This window comes from Oreochromis niloticus, linkage group LG7 (assembly GCF_001858045.2).
Source record: "Oreochromis niloticus isolate F11D_XX linkage group LG7, O_niloticus_UMD_NMBU, whole genome shotgun sequence".
Taxonomy (NCBI): Eukaryota; Metazoa; Chordata; class Actinopteri; order Cichliformes; family Cichlidae; genus Oreochromis; species Oreochromis niloticus.
In genome coordinates, this window is record NC_031972.2 from 35086535 (window position 1) to 35105639 (window position 19105).

At 39.2% G+C, this 19105-nt stretch overlaps 2 protein-coding genes across 2 annotated transcripts; both read right to left on the bottom strand.

Annotated features, from left to right (window-relative positions):
* Positions 1–4428: 4428 nt before the first annotated feature.
* LOC109202854 (protein asteroid homolog 1-like) lies at positions 4429–9463 on the bottom strand. Its single transcript, XM_019361373.1, has 4 exons — positions 8220–9463; positions 7909–8113; positions 7395–7557; positions 4429–7314 (listed from the first exon to the last, which is right to left on the bottom strand). The coding sequence occupies exons 1-4, from the start codon at positions 9420–9422 to the stop codon at positions 7194–7196; spliced, it is 1692 nt and encodes a 563-aa protein (XP_019216918.1). The 5' UTR covers positions 9423–9463; the 3' UTR covers positions 4429–7193.
* Positions 9464–12469: 3006 nt separating this feature from the next.
* On the bottom strand, positions 12470–18874 carry LOC100703239 (protein asteroid homolog 1-like). The gene is made up of 5 exons (XM_019361372.2): positions 17599–18874; positions 17288–17492; positions 15364–15423; positions 14290–14455; positions 12470–14209 (listed from the first exon to the last, which is right to left on the bottom strand). Exons 1-5 carry the CDS (start codon positions 18808–18810, stop codon positions 13444–13446), a joined length of 2409 nt encoding a protein of 802 aa, XP_019216917.1. The 5' UTR covers positions 18811–18874; the 3' UTR covers positions 12470–13443.
* Between the last annotated feature and the right edge of the window lie 231 nt (positions 18875–19105).

Sequence of the window (19105 nt, forward strand, 5' to 3'; positions counted from 1 at the left end):
TCTATGTTTCTCAGAGAAAATCAGCTAATGCAGCAAACAGACTGAACACATCCTGGTGATGATGAATGAGGCTTGCAGTAATAAAATTCTTTGAGTGCTGAAGTAAGGAACAAACTGCACCACTACATTTACCATTTCTATCAGGACAGATGAGAAAAAACAACAAACCAACATCAAACATTCTGAAAATATCTTGCAAAAAAATAAAATCAGATCAATTATTGTTCCATAATGCAAATACAAATGCAGCCTGACATAGCCCACTTTCATTTTAGCTGAGCGGTGCTGTGGACACATAAATGCATCAATAATAAAAAAGATTATTATCGGTCGGTACAACACTTTTACTTGTAACACAGAACCATGGAGCCTAACACAACATTGGTTCATTCCTTGTGTTTGGAGCTTTTTTATGCTTGAATTATTCACAGGTCAGTGTTTTAAGAAATAAGCAAACATTCCTGTGAAAATGGAGAGCGAAAAGGACTGGATTGAAAATGAGTGAAAAAGCAGCCGATGTCCACAGAAGAACTTTGACCTTTGAATTGCTTGAAGTGAAATATAAAGAAATGAGGGGTGACTGAAGAATTCTGCACAGTACTGTATTTAAACAAACTGATAAACATCAGACTGGAGAAAAAGCTAATTATTTTTATGCTGTTAAAGCTAAACCAATGGTCACTATTTGATACCAACTGGAGACCAACACTATTGGTTGCTGCTACAGTTCAATATGAAATCCATCATTAGATGAAGATCAGTCATCATTCTGGTCTCTTTCCATCTAATGACATCTGTCTTCACAACGTCATCACTTCCTGTTTGGTTAACTTATCTTTACCTTTCATTTGGCATCATTAATTACTTTAATAATTACTTGTTTAACACGTGTTTCTGTAATTGTATTGCATTTGTCTACAACATCTGCATAGTGTCTTCAAGTGTCCCCTACCTTCCATTAATACACAGTGAGCAAGGAACATAATGGACTAACACAATGGCTGATTTTGTAAATAAAACATACATTATATATACTGCACATCATATTATTCTTTACTTTGTTTCTGCACTCAGGTTCTTAATTTCTTGATTTTGTATGGACATAATAACTTGAGATAATTTATCAGCAGGGGTTAAAGTGGGATTTGGTAGGTGGAGAAACCCTAAGATCAGGTGTAGCGGTGCTTTGCCCTCTTGTGGATGGCCTTAGACACTGCAGTGGTGAAGCAGGAGCAGGCAGATTCGGGATACATTTATAAGAGTCATAAACTCATGATGAAGAGAAGTATGCAAGGGCTCTTTTCTTTCACTCATTCATGCTGCATGATGTTTTCCAACAACAAAACAACAATAATAATAATATTAATAATGATAATGATTATTTAGTAACTTTATTTATATTGTAGTAGTATAGTACTGCTTCACAGAAAATTGTTGTCATTAAAGACAACTTGCTAACCTGCTGTTGTACAACATGTTACTTCCAGTGGATACTGTGTGACGCGAAACATCCACTAACTCTCTGCCATCATGTTAGCATTTCCACGTTCAGTGTTCAACATGATATCAGATGATAAAGTCGAAGGGTCTTGATGGTAAAGGCCAGATTTTACAACTCTCAGCTGAGGATCTGAGTCATGGATCATATAAATGAAATGAGCAGGAAACTGATGTAGAGAAGCAGGATGGGACTGGCGAACCCTGATCCAAACATTTTTCACTCAAGACTCAAACAATGCTGAATCTGAAATAATGCTGCTTTGAATACAGTTACATTTACTCCACCTCACATACTCAGTAAATCAGTTTTTTCATAAATGGAAAATTCACCAATCACATTTTTTGTGGCACATTTCACAACAACTGCCGCTGAGACACAAAGTGAAGGAAAACACAACAAACAGCTGGAGTATTACTGTAGTCTCCATCTTTTAATATAAAAAAGCCTTGAGACTGTTGTTGTGATTTGGTGTTATTTAAATAAAACTGAGTTTAACTGAAGTGTGACACACTGAGGCTTGGTGACCTTTAACCAGGGAGCAAATTTAAGAAAATGTTTCTCACTGCTGCATCTGACTCAGAGCTGCATCACTGAGTGAAGCAAAGTTCAGGCTCATGAATATTATTTATGAACAAACATGAATATAAAATATTGCAAATCAGTGCTGGTGGGGAAAGCTGAATTCTCACTGATTTAATGACACACTTGTTGTGTTTTGAGCATTTTTAGTTTTTGGTTCTTGTTTAACTTTATTATTTTTATGATGACTTCCACTTTTGTGATGATTTTCTGTTTTTTGCTCCAGTCTTCAGCCATTCACAACGGTGAAACGTTTGGTTTCCCTCTGCAGTTCTTCTGTGTTTACTATTTGTTTTTTATGTTTTATTGTCTTCTTGTTTCTCTTAATGTTTATGTTAGTAGCTGCTTTTCTTTTTTCTGTGTGGTTTTACTTCAGCCTGTGTGAGTGTCTGCCCTGGCCTCATTATTTTATTCTGCTGTTAATTATTTTTTATCTGTTATTGAATGTTCTCACCTCCATCTCAGCTTCAATCAGTCCTCTGTATATCTCTATAGCTCTCAGCACCTTCCTGTCTTTATGTCTCTTCATTTGTGCTTTGGTTTGGGGAAGTTGTTTCTTTACTGATCTTTTCCTGTCTTCTGTTATTAGACTTAAGATATGACTGCACTATGCTGTTGCTGTTTGCCTACTGGTGGTGGTCAGAGGGCCCGGTGGCGCCAGTGTCCGGCAGCCTCGCCTCTGTCAGTGCGCCCCAGGGTGGCTGTGGCTACAATGTAGCTTGCCATCACCAGTGTGTGAATGTGTGTGTGAATAGGTGAATGACTGAATGTAGTGTAAAGCGCTTTGGGGTCCTTAGGGACTGAGTAAAGCGCTATACAAATACAGGCCATTTACCATTTTTGCTGGTGACTCCAGTTAAGTCTACAAGACTTGCTGTGTAAGTAAATACAAACAACAACAGATTGGTCTGCATTTATTGAAAGATCATATCCCACAAACTTAGTTTAGAGGGTCTACACTGTCTGCACAGCATATCAAGGTTCAAGATTCAAGGTCTTTATTGTGAGTACAACTATACACAGTATGCAGTGTACCGAAATGCTGTTTCACCCCAAGCCCCCCGTGGTTCATTTATAAGAATATAAAAAATATATCTCCAAGAGATATAAAACTAGAAATTACAAATAAATAATAACTCGCTAAATTTGGGTAAAATTAAGAGCTAAAAAAAGTTACTATTACTAACTATATCTGTGTACAATACACAAAGACAGGACAGAGACAATATGAAGTGGATTGTTCAGTAGGTATTGAATACCAGGTTCAAGTAATAAGTCAGGATATTGTAGACAAGACAGGACAAAGACATGTGCAAGATGCGAAATGTGCAATATAGCATTATGTAGATGTGTTCAGTAGCTATGTGACTGAGGTGTGCAAATAAGCATGTTGTTCCCAGGTCCAGTTTGCAGAAGATTTGTGGATGTTTGTCTTGTTTTTTAGTCTTTTGGTGAGTATTGTAAGGTGTTTGTAAAAGTGTTTGTGTATATCAGTCCTTTGGTCAGTTGAGGGCTCAGACTGCTTGAGGGTAAAAGCTCTTACAGTGTGTAGTCGTTACATTTTTGATGCTGCAAAACCATCTTCCAGATGGAAGGAGGAAAAACAGTGCATGTGAGGGGTGGAAAGTTTCCTTCACTATGCTGTTTGCACGTCGGATGATGTGTCTGTCGTAGAGTTGGGAGATGGGTGGGAGAGGGCCTCCAATGATCCTCTCTGCTGTCCTCACTATCCGCTGCAGAGACTTCTTTTCAGCGAAGGTGAATTGAGGATGGCAGGAGGGAGACTGGCCTTCTTCAGTTTTCTAAGAAAGTGAAGACGTTGTTGGGCTTTGTTCATGATGGTGGTGGTGTTCAGGTTCCAGGAGAGGTCATCTGATATGTGCACACCCAGGAACTTCACACTGTCGACCATCTCAACAGCAAATCGGTTTGGCTCAGATTAAAGTTACGTAACTGCATAGTTTTACTGAAGTTTAATGTCTCACTGGTACATGAACCAAGACTGAACCATTCACTTTTCTTTATTATCTGGTGTGATTTGGATTTTTAAACAGGGATTATTGAGATCAAACTGACTTTTAATGTTTTTTTATACAAAGAGGAAAGAGAAGGTGTATTATCACCGAGAGGAGCAGAGCTTGCAACAACATATTCATCATAACGACTGCAACCTGTACAGAAATATTACATCATCTGTTTTTTAATAGTTATTCAACTGTATTATAAGCATCAACTATCTGTTAGAATTTTCCGAGTTTACTAACAACGTAACAAATATATTCAAATAAACACATTTCTTATTTTGGAGCTAATCTTTCAAGAAGTGAAAACAGTCTGTCCATCCTCTCCCTGCTCTCCTGCGCTCTCCTCTCCTCAGCATCTCTTTGCTGCCTCATGCTGGAAGTTTCTTCCTGTTAAAAGGGAGTTTTTCTGGATGAAGCTTGCAGCCATATGTTGTATTTGAGTTTTATACATTTTATAGCTCAACACATGGCAAAATGTGAAAAAGTCAGAGGTGTGTTTAAAACATACTGAAAATAAGGAGGGAAATTCAAGTCCAGAAACAAAAACTAATAGATTAATTGTTGTGTTGTGCTGCCCTCTAACAACAAAGTCTGAAACAACAGAAACTATGAAACAGGTGCAAGCAGTTATTTAAACCTCTGATGCCATAAACACATTAACCTACGGCTTTGCTATTGTTGAAGCAGTGAGGTCAACTATGCAGGTGACTGTGTGCTCCAAAGAACAGCTTCAACCTGTTCACCCTGATCTGTGGAAGCTTTTGACTGTTCAGGTCTGAAAAGACAAAACTGCTTGCACCTGTTTCATAGTTTCTGTTAAATCACATGACCCAAAGCCTCACTTCATCCTCCACCCTCCTCACTAATTCATGTCTGTTTCTCTGAGGAAAGAAAAATCAGGTATTGCAGACTAAACACATCCTGTTCACATGTGCAGATGTACATTTGCAGGTGGCTGTGGCTCAGAAGGTAGAGGAAGTCATTTACCAATCCAAAAGTCGTGGTTTGTTCCCCGGTTGCTCTACTCTGTGTGTTTTAGTGTCCTTGGGTGAAATACTGAAACCCGAGTTCCCCCCAGTGCACCTATCGAAGGATGAATGTGTGAACACTCAGAAATATAGAACTGTATGAATGGATTAATAAACCAATCAGTTTCTTTGTAAGAAAATTTAAAAGCAACAGGTTGACCAAAGTGCTGTACAAAGTAAAAAAGTAAAACAAACACAGAAAAAACAAAAACAAAACAATTAAAAGCTAGGGAGTAAAGGCGTATTTTCAGACGGGATTTAAAAATGTCAAGTGGGCGCAGCAATCGCAAAGGCCTGGTCTCCTCTGTGTTTTAGTCTGCCTCTAGGAACATTCAGAAGCAACTGATCAGCTAACCTAAGAGTTCTGTTTGGAGTATTTTTAGTTAAAAGATCAGAGAGGCACGAGGAGCTAATCCATTTAGAGACTAGAGCAATAAAATCTTAAAATCAGTTCTAGAACGTACTAGAAGCCAGTGTGAACGAGCCAAGACTGGGGAATTATGGTCACGTTTACGTGTGCCTGTCAAGAGTCGGGTTGCAGCATTTTGAACAAGCTGAAGACGAGAGAGCAGAGCCTGGCTGAATGAGGCGTGCAGTGATAAACTGCTTTGAGTGTTTAAGTAAAGGGTAAGAGTTTTTTTTTTCTGAATATAATCATACAAAACAATAAAACCACATTAATTATTCATCCATAATGCAAACACACATGCAGCCTCATAACCTTCTTTCATTGCAGCTGAGTGGTGCTGTGGACGCATGAATACATCAGTAATAAAGAAAAAAGATTATGGTCCTTCGGTACAGTATGTTTACTTGTACCACGGAACTATGGAGCCCATTACAACACTGGTTCATCCCTTGTGCCTTTATATGTTTGAATGGTGTGTTTCACAGGTCTGGTTACAGTTTTAATTTTTTTCTTTAATTTGGCTTCATTAATTACTTTAATAATTACTTGTTTAACACTGTATATGTCATTATTTTTATTTGTCTGCTACTATTCTGTGTAGTGTCTTTAAGTGTCCACGAGATTTTACTAATACACAGTGACTGATTTTGTAAATAACACATATACACCATATATACTTAACACATCACATATTTTTCGTTACTCTGTTTCTGCACGCAGGTTCTTAAATTCTTGATGTTGCTTGGACACAATAGCCTAAGATCATTTATCAGCAGGGGTTAAAGTGAGATTTGTTAGGTGGAGGAACCCTAAGATCAGGTGTAGCAGTGCAGCGTAGGAACAAGAATCACTTAGAAATAAGTCATATAATAATTTGCAGGGATGGAACGAATCAACGATCCCAACATTTAAACATCACCAGCTGCAGCAGGAGAAACAGAGAGAACAAGTTTAAGGCAAATGTTAAAAAGTTACTTTTATAAATGAAGAGTTAAAATATAACTCGTGGATCATCAGTGCTCAAATTCATGAATATGAATGAACTCTGATCATTTTTGTTTGTAACTGCTATGTCTCACCTAGAGCTGCATCACTGAGTGACAAAAAGTTCCATATTATTTATGAACAAACATGAAATATTGCAGATCAGTGCTGGTGGGGAAAATTAAATTCTCACAGATTTAATCACACACTCGTCCTGTTTTCAGGGGTTTGAGTTTTTCATTCGTGTTGACCTTTCTTGTTTTTATGATGACAGTGTTGTGATACTTTTCTGTTCTTGGCGTTTGTGTTCAGTCATTATTAGAGACAAATTGTTGAAAAGAGCTACTTTTTACTGTCTTGAACTGTTTTACTTTTTCTTGAGTTTACCTTATACCGAGAAAGCAAACAGATTTACCAACATACAGAAATAAAATAACGTTTGACCCTTAGTTGTACTGCTAAATCCTCTCCTTCAAACACTTCATTCAATCGTGCAGAAAAAACAAAGAACAAAAAATTAAATTTAAACTATTTCACCTGTATAATTATCATCTATTTTCAGTATGGCTTCATGTCACATCTGAAAATCTTTTAAAAACAGAGCATACAGAGGATGCAGTAAAAATAAAGTGAAAGGGGAAAAGGACACAGGATCCCTTTCCCAAAAGTTAATGACAAACAGTCTTTAGGTTGTCATATAATTCCTTCTTTTCTCCTCTCAGTGTTTTCTGTAGTTCTTCAATCGTGTCTTCATCTGCCAGCCGATGAAGGAGAGGTCCACAGTAAAGCCTGACAAAGCAAAAAATCTCAGTTAAAGTTGATGAAGTGTGTTAAACATCTGTGGAGCACATCATTGGTCTGGTGTTTACCGGGCACACTGAGGTTCTGGTAGAGGGGAACACAGCAGCTGGTTCAGGTGGAGGCTCTGCCTCATGCAGCACTGCCATTGGCTGAAAGCATGAGCCACACGGGGCTGCCAGTTATTCACACCTTCATCCTTTAAAGCTTTCATCTTCCTCTCAAACTCATCTTCTACAGACAAGATAAGACAAAGTTTCAGTGACACAGAACCAGAGACCAGCAGCAGTTTGTCTTCTTGATCAGGCTGATGTGGAAGCATCAGTGTTGCTGCTGTCACAAAAACTCTGACTACAGGAACTCTGACTATAGGAACTCTGACTACAGTCCATCTGCTGACTGCTTTCAGAGAGACTAACCTGCTGAAAGGTGACTGTGAATAATAAACAGAATAATCAGATTTATGGAGCTGAAACTGTAGAAATTTCATCAGAATGGCAGAGCTGTCACAGGTGTTCCTAATAAAGTGACATGTAGCTATGCATTTGATTGTAAATATCCATCATAGTATCCAGTGAGACTTACCTGGACCATGTTGGTCAAACACAAACCCCAGCAGGAGGGCGTGGAGGCAGTGGACAGTTTCAGGTTTTGGGTGGTGTTGTAGCCTCTTGAACCAGAAAACAGTCACACAGACTGGCAGCTTCAGCTGGTCGGGGATGTTTTCTAAGGCTGAAGTCTGAACCTGCAGAGCTTCTTCAAACACCCTGCGACGCAAACCCTCAGGAGCCTGCACAGAGAGGTACCACACAGACAAGATGCTCACATGTACCACAGAAACACGTCTATGACCTGTCAGAGTAATTAAACACATATTTCATGATTAACATCAGTACCTTATGCAGATGCTGTAATTTCAGTTGTTTCTGTTCATCACTGCTGAGGAGTATTGATGGGACTCGCTTGTCTTTGATCTCTTCTCCATCCCTGTCATATTCAGTGCACATCTGACCTCCTGTTAACAGTCCATAGAAGTACTGTCTGATGCAGTAAGCTGCTGTGTAACTACTGCGCTGTGAAAAGTCCTCCACAAGAGCAGGCAGCAGAATAGTCTTCTGATCTAAAACACTTATGACGAAAGTGGTGAGTTCTCCACGCTCAACTTTTTTACTCACCCATGTCGGCAAGCTATAACATTTTTTTTCTGGTTGAACATATTTTTGAATGGCGAGTTTGAATGTTTGGTTTTCTTTTTTACCAACATGATTTAAAGCTTCACTCAGAGCACGTTCTCTCTTCTGTGAGTCATTCAAACCATCCAGATTCACTTTACTTAAAAAGTTGAGCATACCATCCAGTCGTTTAATGCTGTACTCACCAGATGAAGATGATTCTCTTGCAAACCTACCTTTATCTTCTAATCTTGAATAATCATTTCCTGCTATTGAAGCAAAGACTGGCATGAGAGCAGGGTCCAATTTAAAATGCTCACAAAACTTTGAACGTGTGTAGAGTTTAGCAGGAATTTTTTCATCCTCTTTGCTTTTCCACTCAAAGTTGTCGAGATGAAGGAAACCTTTATGCACTTCAAAGATGTAAAAGTCCTTATCAATGGACAGCACAGCACATTGATTCTGATTTGCAGCAGAAACAATTACAGGGTCAGCTTCTCCTAAACACTGTTCAAACATGATGTCTTTTTCCTTTAAGATTTCTATGAAGACATCTTTGACCAGAGGTGGTAAGACGTTACATCCTTTTGGTGCAGCGTCAGGCTCACTCTCTGCTACTGTCTTTGCTTTTTCCAGTTTATGTTTTAGACGAGACACAAGTGTTTTGTGCTTGTCAGGATCTGAGCCTCCATCCAGGAAGATGTACGGAGTGACTTCACAGTCCTGCAGAGTCTTAAAGAAGTTACAGACCTCATCTTTGAATCCAGGATAATCTCCTCCACAGCGCTGGTCCAGCTTTGGATCAGACGTATAATACAAAGAATAGTACAGAGCTGCACCATCAATGATGAGACCTGTTTTTTCTATGTTAACCTCTTCACAGACACAAAAATCATCTATAATTTTCTTTAAGGCTGAAACCTCCATGATTCCTTAAAGTGTTGTGAAGGTGAGCGGTGGTTATTGTGCTAATGCCTTAGTGTCTGCAGATATTTACACACCCCCTAGAACATCGTACAGGTGCACACCCACACTGACAGAACCAGTGACACCTGTTCTGACTAATCTAGCATAGGGGAGACCGGGGATAGTTGTAACATTTTTGACATTTCTGTCTGTAAATTAGAGCTCTTTTAAGGTAGTGGATTCAAAATGTAATGCAAAGTATTTACATGTCTCTGCTATTAAATAGTGCAGTTATTTTCTCTGCAGCACAATTACCCATCGCATGGTATGGTCTCAAACACAAAGAGTGAAATGTTACAATTAACCCCATAGTCTGGGCTAGTTGTAACATATCCTGGGGTGAAATGTAACACAATGAAATAAGGGTACTGACACAACATTAACATGTAATCTTTTTTATTCAACACATGAATGCACATAGAGCCATTTATGTAGCTGTGTGTGTGTGACAGAATGCAGAAATCTAGCTTTTGAACATATTCCAACCCCCCAAAAAAGACAAATGATGGAATTTTCTGCAACTGAATATTTCATTAATTTTGGTTGGTCTTCCTTGAGTTTGGCCTCATTGGCTCAGTGGGCATTATAACCTACAACTCTTGCACCAACCTTGAACATAACAATGAAGCTGAAAAAATGTAGTTGTGCACCAGCATCGCAATTCCATTACTTTTTATCATGGCTTACCTTGGTGTGGTTTGCAAAGTGCTTCAGAAAGATGAGGAAATCTGTTTCTTGCACCCATCCTGATTTATTTCCACTACCAATACTTCCTACTGGTCCGTCTCTGACACAGTGGTCTGCATCATGTATGTGTGGCAACACAAACAGTGGAGGAATTGTGTTGCCAATGGCATTAACCGCATATACAAAGGTGACCAGTGAACCTCTTTGCTGATGTCGTTGCCCCAACTTGTTTAATATAAGTTAAAGTATTAGTGTGGTAAGTTGTAACATCTGCATTATTGTTAACTAACCCGGACTGTTGCTGTTACAACTGACCCAGACTCCTATAGCCATGAACTAGCTAACATAACAGCCAACGGCTAAAACATTAGCACTAAAGACCTACACAGAATATATCCCCATAGACATACAAATAACATAATTTCAGTTTGATGAGTTTAACTGCAAAGCAGATAATGCTATTAGAAATTGAAATAAAGTAGAAAAACTTACTTTTTGGCATATAAATTACTTTTTTGTGTGTTAAATTGTCTGTGTTTGACAAAATGTGATGATTTTTCACATGTGATAGCAGAACTGAATTGGGCATGCACAGGATGAGTCACATCATTTGAAACTTAGTCCTGATTGGAGAAATTGGAAGTGTTACAACTGACCCACGTTACAACTATCCCCGGTCTCCCCTACCTATGTCACTCTTTAGTTTCATTTCTTTCATCTTCATGTTGTGATTTTCTGTTTTATTTCATTTGATTTGATTTGATTTCAAGCAAAATCAAATGTGTTTTATTGTGAACCATTGGTATATAAGGCACATTTATCTGTAAACGATGATGCATGATTTTATCAGCTCTCAAATGGATCACTGTAACTCTGTATATTCAGTCCATGTTCTCCTTTCTTGACTACAAACAGTCCAAACTCAGGTGCACTGGCTTTTTGTGAAACAATTAATTGGTTCTCGACCCGTCAGAGCGTTCACCCATACTTTGAGTAAAAACGGTGTTAGTGATAAGTCAGACACAATCATTACCTCAGATTGTCTTCTGATTATTGAGAGAAATAGAAGCAGAGATACTTCTGTTAGAAATGCAATATTAATATAATATCAATAGATAATAATACAAATTTTATTTCAATGAATGTAATCACTCGGATCATCTGTTATGTAGAACATAAGCAAAGAAAAACATTGTACAGCTGTGGTCAGAAGATCTTAAGAATAACCCAGGAAACACCAAGGCTGCAAACACCAGGACTGCAGAGTCGACAGCTGAGCTACGAAGTTATACATGAAACAACACTATTTTTTTTAAAAAAGATAGCGATGTAGAAATACACACGACTGTGTTTTCAGATAAAAGTAACAGGCACACAGAGAAAGGCAGAAATAGATGAGGAACAAACGATGCTAAAAGAGAAAGTTATCATATTCATGAAGCTAAACTTAATAAATTGTGCGTTATTGATCAGTATTTACTCAGGTTTGGATTTACGCATTTGTAATATAGTCTTACATGTGTTTATATTATTTGTATGTGGATTGAAGCACGCATTTCCTGAAAAGTTACACACAAATCATTGTACACATTTGTGAGTCTTATTTTAAGCTTTTGGATGATCCTTGAATGAATGTTTGGATGAAACACCCTCGCTTTCGCAGAGAATTCATTCCAACAGCATTTTGATTCTATAACTCCTCAATCACGATTTCATGAGTCACAGGATATTCTGGACATTCACGGACACACTTCATGCACAATGCACCTTTTATTTGTATGGATGCGTGCAGGTATATGTATACGCATGTATATTTAGTGTACAAATAGTATAGACATGTACATGTGTATGTGCATGTACATGTCTATACTTATTGATATTTACAGATATCTATTACTTACATAGTAATAGTAGTAGTAGAATAGTTAAATTCATGTGAATCTCTGCTACACTTGATGTAACCTACCTGTGACCATGAAACCACAGACACTGCACCAGTCACACACAGTTCTTTACTTTGAATCCATCACAGTGCAGCAAACTAACCTGTTTATCCTGCACTAACCTGCAGAGGATGTTCATGTAACCTTTAACACAGTTTACCTCAGTTTGTTTAGCAGCAGGTTTCACAATATGAAAAAGCACAAGGTCACATGTATGCAATGTGTGATTTAAAAACATGAGCACTTACATGTAAGCTTTAACCCTTGGATGAACAACCTACCAATACCTACACTCTTTCACGAGTGGGGTCAAAAATGACCCCAAATAAAATCTGTTTTTGCAATAAACTGGGTGTTATTCTTCAAAATCTTTAAAACAAAGAGTTGTAATATAATTATATTCCAGGTATTCCTCATAAAACATATTTGTGACATGAGGCCATTTACATTTTTATGTATTTTTTCATTAATTTTAAGAAATCGCAGTTTTTGTATCACTACCTCACCCTTCACTAAAAATCAATGCTTTTTTGCAATAAACTAAAGACATTTCTCTCATTTTGGTTAAGATGATATATCTTGTTCAAACAAAAGAGTATTTTCTTTCATGAAAAGAAAATCAGAGTTAACAGGATTAGGTGCTGTACGTCAGTATGAGCAAACACAATGTAAGATGGCTGATTACAGACACACCTGAGATTCAGCCTCAGATGCAGAAAAAACAGGATTACTCCTAAAAGTCTTCAAATGAGCTCTGTTAAGGCCTTGAAGCAACATAGATACTCCAGAAGGCACAGCACCAGCTGAACGGGTAAGACAAACACATTTTTACCATCAACATGCTAAAATTGAAAGAGGACCGGATCTGACAGAGACTACAGTTTTTCTGGATGAGAATAATCTTCAGAAGGTGTTTGATTTCACAAAAAAAACTTGTCTATATCAAATGATTTGTTTGATAAATTCTTGAAAGGTTCCTCCTTTCCTCTCTCAGCTGCTCATTAAACACCTGACTGGCATCCACGTTCCTGTTTTCTTCAGCTTCCTCCTGCTCATAAACTATATTTGAGTTAGTGCAGTTCAAACACCTGACTGAAAAAAGTAAAACAAACCAAACTGACAGCTCTTTATTTCCCTGATTTTGTTCTTTTCTTCTTGCTGTATTAAATGTTGAGGCAGGATTGTGTTTTATTTCTGCATTAAGTTTTAAAAATGTCATCATGTTTATCCAAAAATAAAAGGAAACCATTAATTTCTTAAACTTGCATCACTTCATTTCTCTGTGTTCTTAACTTCTACTGTAAAAATAATATATTTAGTAAACCACATTTAGCTGTTTTGGCTCTTTGGTGTTATGGAGTCACAGCCTCTATGACAACAGACCCTAACTCTGCTTTCTTGTCCAAATTCTGTATAAATTCATCCAGACGTCTAGAAAGGAGAGCTGCACCATCCAAAGTGGGATGGATGCCCTCTTCCTCAATAAGACCAGGGTTTTCCCAGAAGGTCTGCCAGTTATCTAAGAATTTCACACTGTTTTCTGAACACCATTCAGACAGCCAGCGGTTCAACGACCGCATGCGGCTATAGATGACATCATTGGTCTCATAGGGGACGGGACCAGAGAAACCTACAGTGTCTGACATTGTTTTGGCAAAGTTACAAACTGATGCAATGCTAATTTTAGTGACCTCGGATTGACTGAAAATGTTGTCATTACTGCCGACGTGAATTACAATCTTCCCAAATCTACGTTCATTCTGAGCCAGCAGTTTCAGATAAGCTTCAATGTCACCTGCTCTTGCTCCTGGAATGTAATGGATCGCAGTTCCTGGAGTCTCTAGCTGCACATCTCTGAGTACAGAGTCGCCAATAAGCAGAGTTTTTTCCACAATGTGTGGATTGTCTGGATTGGTTTTGGAATCTTCATCTGAGTTCTCCTCTTCCTCAGTCTTCTGTACTTGTTCCTCACTTGAGGGCCCTTCCCCAGTAGCTTTTGGATAAGAAATCGTCTTTAAATAATCATATAATTCCTTCTTTTCTCCTCTCAGTGTTTTCTGTACTTCTTCAATCGTGTCTTCATCTGCCAGCCGATGAAGGAGAGGTCCACAGTAAAGCCTGACAAAGCAGAAAATCTCAGTTAAAGTTGATGAAGTGTGTTAAACATCTGTGGAGCACATCATTGGTCTGGTGTTTACCGGGCACACTGAGGTTCTGGTAGAGGGGAACACAGCAGCTGGTTCAGGTGGAGGCTCTGCCTCATGCAGCACTGCCATTGGCTGAAAGCATGAGCCACACAAGGCTGCCATTTCCTCCTGATAGCTGCATCCTTTAAAGCTTTCATCTTCCTCTCAAACTCGTCCTCTACAGACAAAATAAGACAAAGTTTCAGTGACACAGAACCAGAGACCAGCAGCAGTTTGTCTTCAGGCTGATGTGGAAGCATCAGTGCTGCTGCTGTCACACAAACTTTGACTACAGGAAGTCTGATTACAGTCTTAACCTGCTGTGACATGCAAGGGCATGAGTCATCTCTATGGGCCCTCTTCCTTTCAGTGTAGACCAGGGGTCCCCAATCTCAGTCCACGAGGGCCGGTGTCCCTGCAGGTTTTAGATCTCACCCTGGGTCAACACACCTGAATCACATGATTAGTTCATTACCAGGCCTCTGGAGAACTTCAAGACATGTTGAGGAGGTCATTTATCCATTTAAATCAGCTGTGTTGGATCAAGGACACATCTAAAACCTGCAGGGACACCGGCCCTCGTGGACTGAGATTGGGGACCCCTGGTGTAGACAGTAATGATTCATATTCTACATTTATTAACAGTCCACGATGTCCATGTCTGCACAGTTTTCACATTGATTTCCCAACACTTTATAATCTACAAATATTTTTTGGTTAAATAAGTTTTATTTTGTGTATCCTGAAACATTGAAAACTCCGATTACACTTGTAACACTAAAGACTACTAACAACATTTCACCAGAAACATGTTTTTGCCGCTGTCATCCTCTGCCATGCTCACAATCTTCTTCTAACCTGGTCCCCTGTTAACCTGCTTAAAGCCTCAGACTGTTTTCAACCTGTTCAGTGTTGAAGGTCAACAGGGGTCAAAGCAGCTCATCAAGACACACCAGAATAACTGTAAATAATGTAATTATCTTTGTAACTGAGAAAGTTTAAATACATTTTGAAACTTGTACTTAGAGTGTTGATACTGATAGATATAAATGTTTATAACTTAAGGTCTCCGCTATATGAGCTCACCTTGTTTCCCATCATTTGGAGAGGAGGCTGTCGATGTTGCTTCACCCTCTCTCTTAGCTTCTGAAATGAAGGAACATCTTTCACATGTGACACTTTTTCATTGTCTTCAGTGACAGCTGATAGCTAAACCAGATTTTATTTTAAATTTTATAACAGTTAACTTCCCTCATTTTGCTTTTCTTGATTTTCTTCTTTTCATTTTTAATACCTTTTATTTTGCTTCCATGTGGAAAGATATCCCTCATGGTACACATTCGCAATTAGATAGAATAAATAAGCAGTGACGTCCAGTGTAGGGCGGACAACACAATTTCATAAGTGCCATCAGAAAGCCTCCATTATATTATTTTTTTTTTTCTTAGCCTTCTTCCATAAAAAACAATTGTGAGGTTACTGATGTTGGACGAGTAGGCCTTGCTCGCACTCTCAACTGTAAATCATCCCACAGTTGTTCTGTCAGGTTGAGGTCAGGACTCTGTGCAGGTCAGTCAAGTTTGTCCACATCAAACCTACTCATCCATGTCTTTATGGACCTACTTTGTGCAGTTATGTGCAGCCATGCTGGAACAGGAAGGGGCCGTCCCCAAACTGTTCCCACAAAGTTGGCCAAAATGTATTGGTATGCTGATGCATTAAGAGTTCCTTTCACTGGAACTAAGGGGATGAGACCAGCTCCTGAAAAACAATCCCATGCCATAATCCCCTCTCCACCAAACTTTACTCTTGGCACATTGCAGTCAGACAAGTACTGTTGTCCTGACCACCATCAAGAACAGACTCAGCAGTCGGATATCCAGACAGAGAAGTGTGGTTCATCACTTTAGATAACATGTCTCCACTGCTCTAGAGTCCAGTGGCAGCTTGCTTTACACCATTGCATCCCACTCTTTGCATTGTGGTTGGTGATGCAAAGCTTGGAAACAGTTAATCGACATAAAAACCCTTTACACAAGGCTCTCTACACACTGTTATTGAGCTAATCTGAATGCCACGTGAAGTGTGGAGGTCTGTAGTGACTGTCTGCACAAAGTTGGTGACCTCTGAGCACAATGGGTCTGCTTACTCTGTGATTTTACATGGCCTACTACTTTGTGAGTTGCTGTCCTTCCCTATCACTCCCACTTTGTTATACTGCCACTAACAGCTGACTATGGAATTTTAGGCTAAGTCCACGTGTACACGGGTAATTTTGAAAATGCAGCCTTTTCTATGCGTTTGAGCCTTTCGTCCACACGTAAGCGGTGTTTTCGATCACTGAAAACGGAGATTTTTAAAAACTCCTGCCAGGGTGGAGATTTTTACAAACTCTTTGCATTTACGTGTGGACAAGGAAAATGGAGATTTAGACAACCAACGTCAAAGGTGTGCGCCTGTTTTGACTTCACGCTATGCGCCACGTTATTGTTTACGTGAGATAAATTTCTACAATGGCAGATATATACAAAATACTGTTGCTGTTAATCTTATTATCTGCAGTTTTTCCATGCTTACATATACACACGCAGTTACTCTTTCCCTCCATTTAGAGAGACAGAGGTGTCAGAGTGAACTTCTACTTCTGTGGCTTCTACATTCAACACATATGCTCTTACAACCCAAATCCCAACGCGAAAGTCGTCTGGATTTCACTTTTGGCTCTTTGTGAGCTACTTCGTCTGCACATCGAAGGCCAAACAACCAAAATGAGGTTGCCTGTGTTGTAAAAAAAATTCACTGAGCTCCTGAGAGTGAAGCATTCTTTTATTAATGTTTGTAGGAGCAGTCTGCATTCCTAGGAGCTTGAGTTCATACACCCTAGACCATGAGATTCATTGGAACACCTGAACTCAATGATTTGGATGGGTGAGTGACTACTTTTAGTAGTACAGTATATTTTCTATCCATTATCTGGGAAATATCTACCATGTTACCCAGTAAGACTTACCTGAACCAACACAGTAATACACAAACCCCAGCAGGAGGGCGTAGAGGCAGTGGACAGTTTCAGGTTTTGGGTCACTTTGTAAATTCTTGAACCAGAAAACAGTCACACAGACTGGCAGCTTCAGCTGGTCGGGGATGTTTTCTAAGGCTGAAGTCTGAACCTGCAGAGCTTCTTCAAACACCATGCGACGCAAATCCTTAGGAGCCTGCACAGAGAGGTACCACACAGACAAGATGCTCACATGTACCACAGAAACATGTCTATGACCTGTCAGAGTAATTAAACACATATTTCATGATTAACATCAGTACCTCATGCAGACACTGTAGTTGCAGCTGCTCCTGTTCAGCACTGCTGAGGAGTATGGATGGGACTCGCTTGTCTTTGATCTCTTCTCCATCCCTGTCATATTCAGTGCACATCTGACCTCCTGTTAACAGTCCATAGAAGTACTGCCTGATGCGGTAAGCAGCTCTGTAACTGCTTGGCTGTGAAAAGTCCTCAACAATAGCAGGCAGGGTCATTGTCTTCTGATCCACAATATTTATGATGAAAGTGGTGAGTTCTCCACTCTCAATTTTTTGAAGAACCCATAAAGGCAGCTCAGAATCCGTTTTTTTTGGTTCAACATATTTTTGAATGGAGAGTTTGAAAGATCTGTCCTCGATCTCACGAACGTGATTTACAGCATTTTGCAGAGCGTGTTCTCTCTTCTCTGAATCATTACAGCTGTCCAGCTTCACTTCGCTTAAAAATCTAAGCATACCATACAGTCGTTTGATGTCGTTTTGACCAGGTGAAGATGATTCATTTGCAAATATTTCTTTACCTAATCTTGAATAATCATTTCCTGCTATTGAAGCAAAGACTGGCATGAGAGCAGGGTCCAATTTAAAATGCTCACAAAACTTTGAACGTGTGTAGAGCTTAGCAGGAATTTTTCCATCCTTCTTTCTTTTCCACTCAAAGTGTTTGAGATGAAGGAAACCTTTGTGCACATCATAGATGCAGAAATCTGTGTCAATGGACAGCACAGGCCATTGTTTCTGATTTGCAGCAAAAAAAATCTCAGGGTCTGCCTCTCCTAAACACTGTTTAAACTCTATGCCTTTTTCCTTCAAGATTTCTATGAAGACATCTCTGACCAGAGGTGGTAAGACGTTAGGCCTGTATCTTTTTTGTACACTGCAGCCAAGCTCAGTCTCTGCTACTGATTTTGCTTTTTCCAGTTTTTTTTTTAGATGAGACACAAGATGTTCACGCTTATCGGATCCCAAGCCTCCATCCAGGAAGACGCAAGGAGTGACTTCACAGTCCTGCAGAGTCTTAAAGAAGTTACAGACCTCATCTTTGAATCCAGGATAATCTCCTCCACAGCGCTGGTCCAGCTTTGGATCAGACTTATAATACAAAGAATAGTACAGAGCTGCACCATCAATGATGAGACCTGTTTTTTCTATGTTAACCTCTTCGCAGAGAGAAGGTATCTGATCTATCAAGTCATCTAACTTTAAAACCCCCATGATTCCTTAAAGTGTTGTGAAGGTGAGCTGTGGCTATTGTGCTCATACCTCTGTGTCTGCAGATATTTACACACCTCCTAGAACATCGTACAGGTGCACGCCCACACTGACAGAACCAGTCACACCTGTTCTGACTAATCTAGCATACCTATGTTACTCTTTTGGTTTCATTTCTTTCATCTTCATGTTGTGGTTTTCTGTTTCATTTAAGTCTTTGAAGCAAAATTAAATGTGTTTAATTTACTTTCGAGCTCTGTTAATATAAGAAAGGTATTTGGTCCGTTATCCACACAAG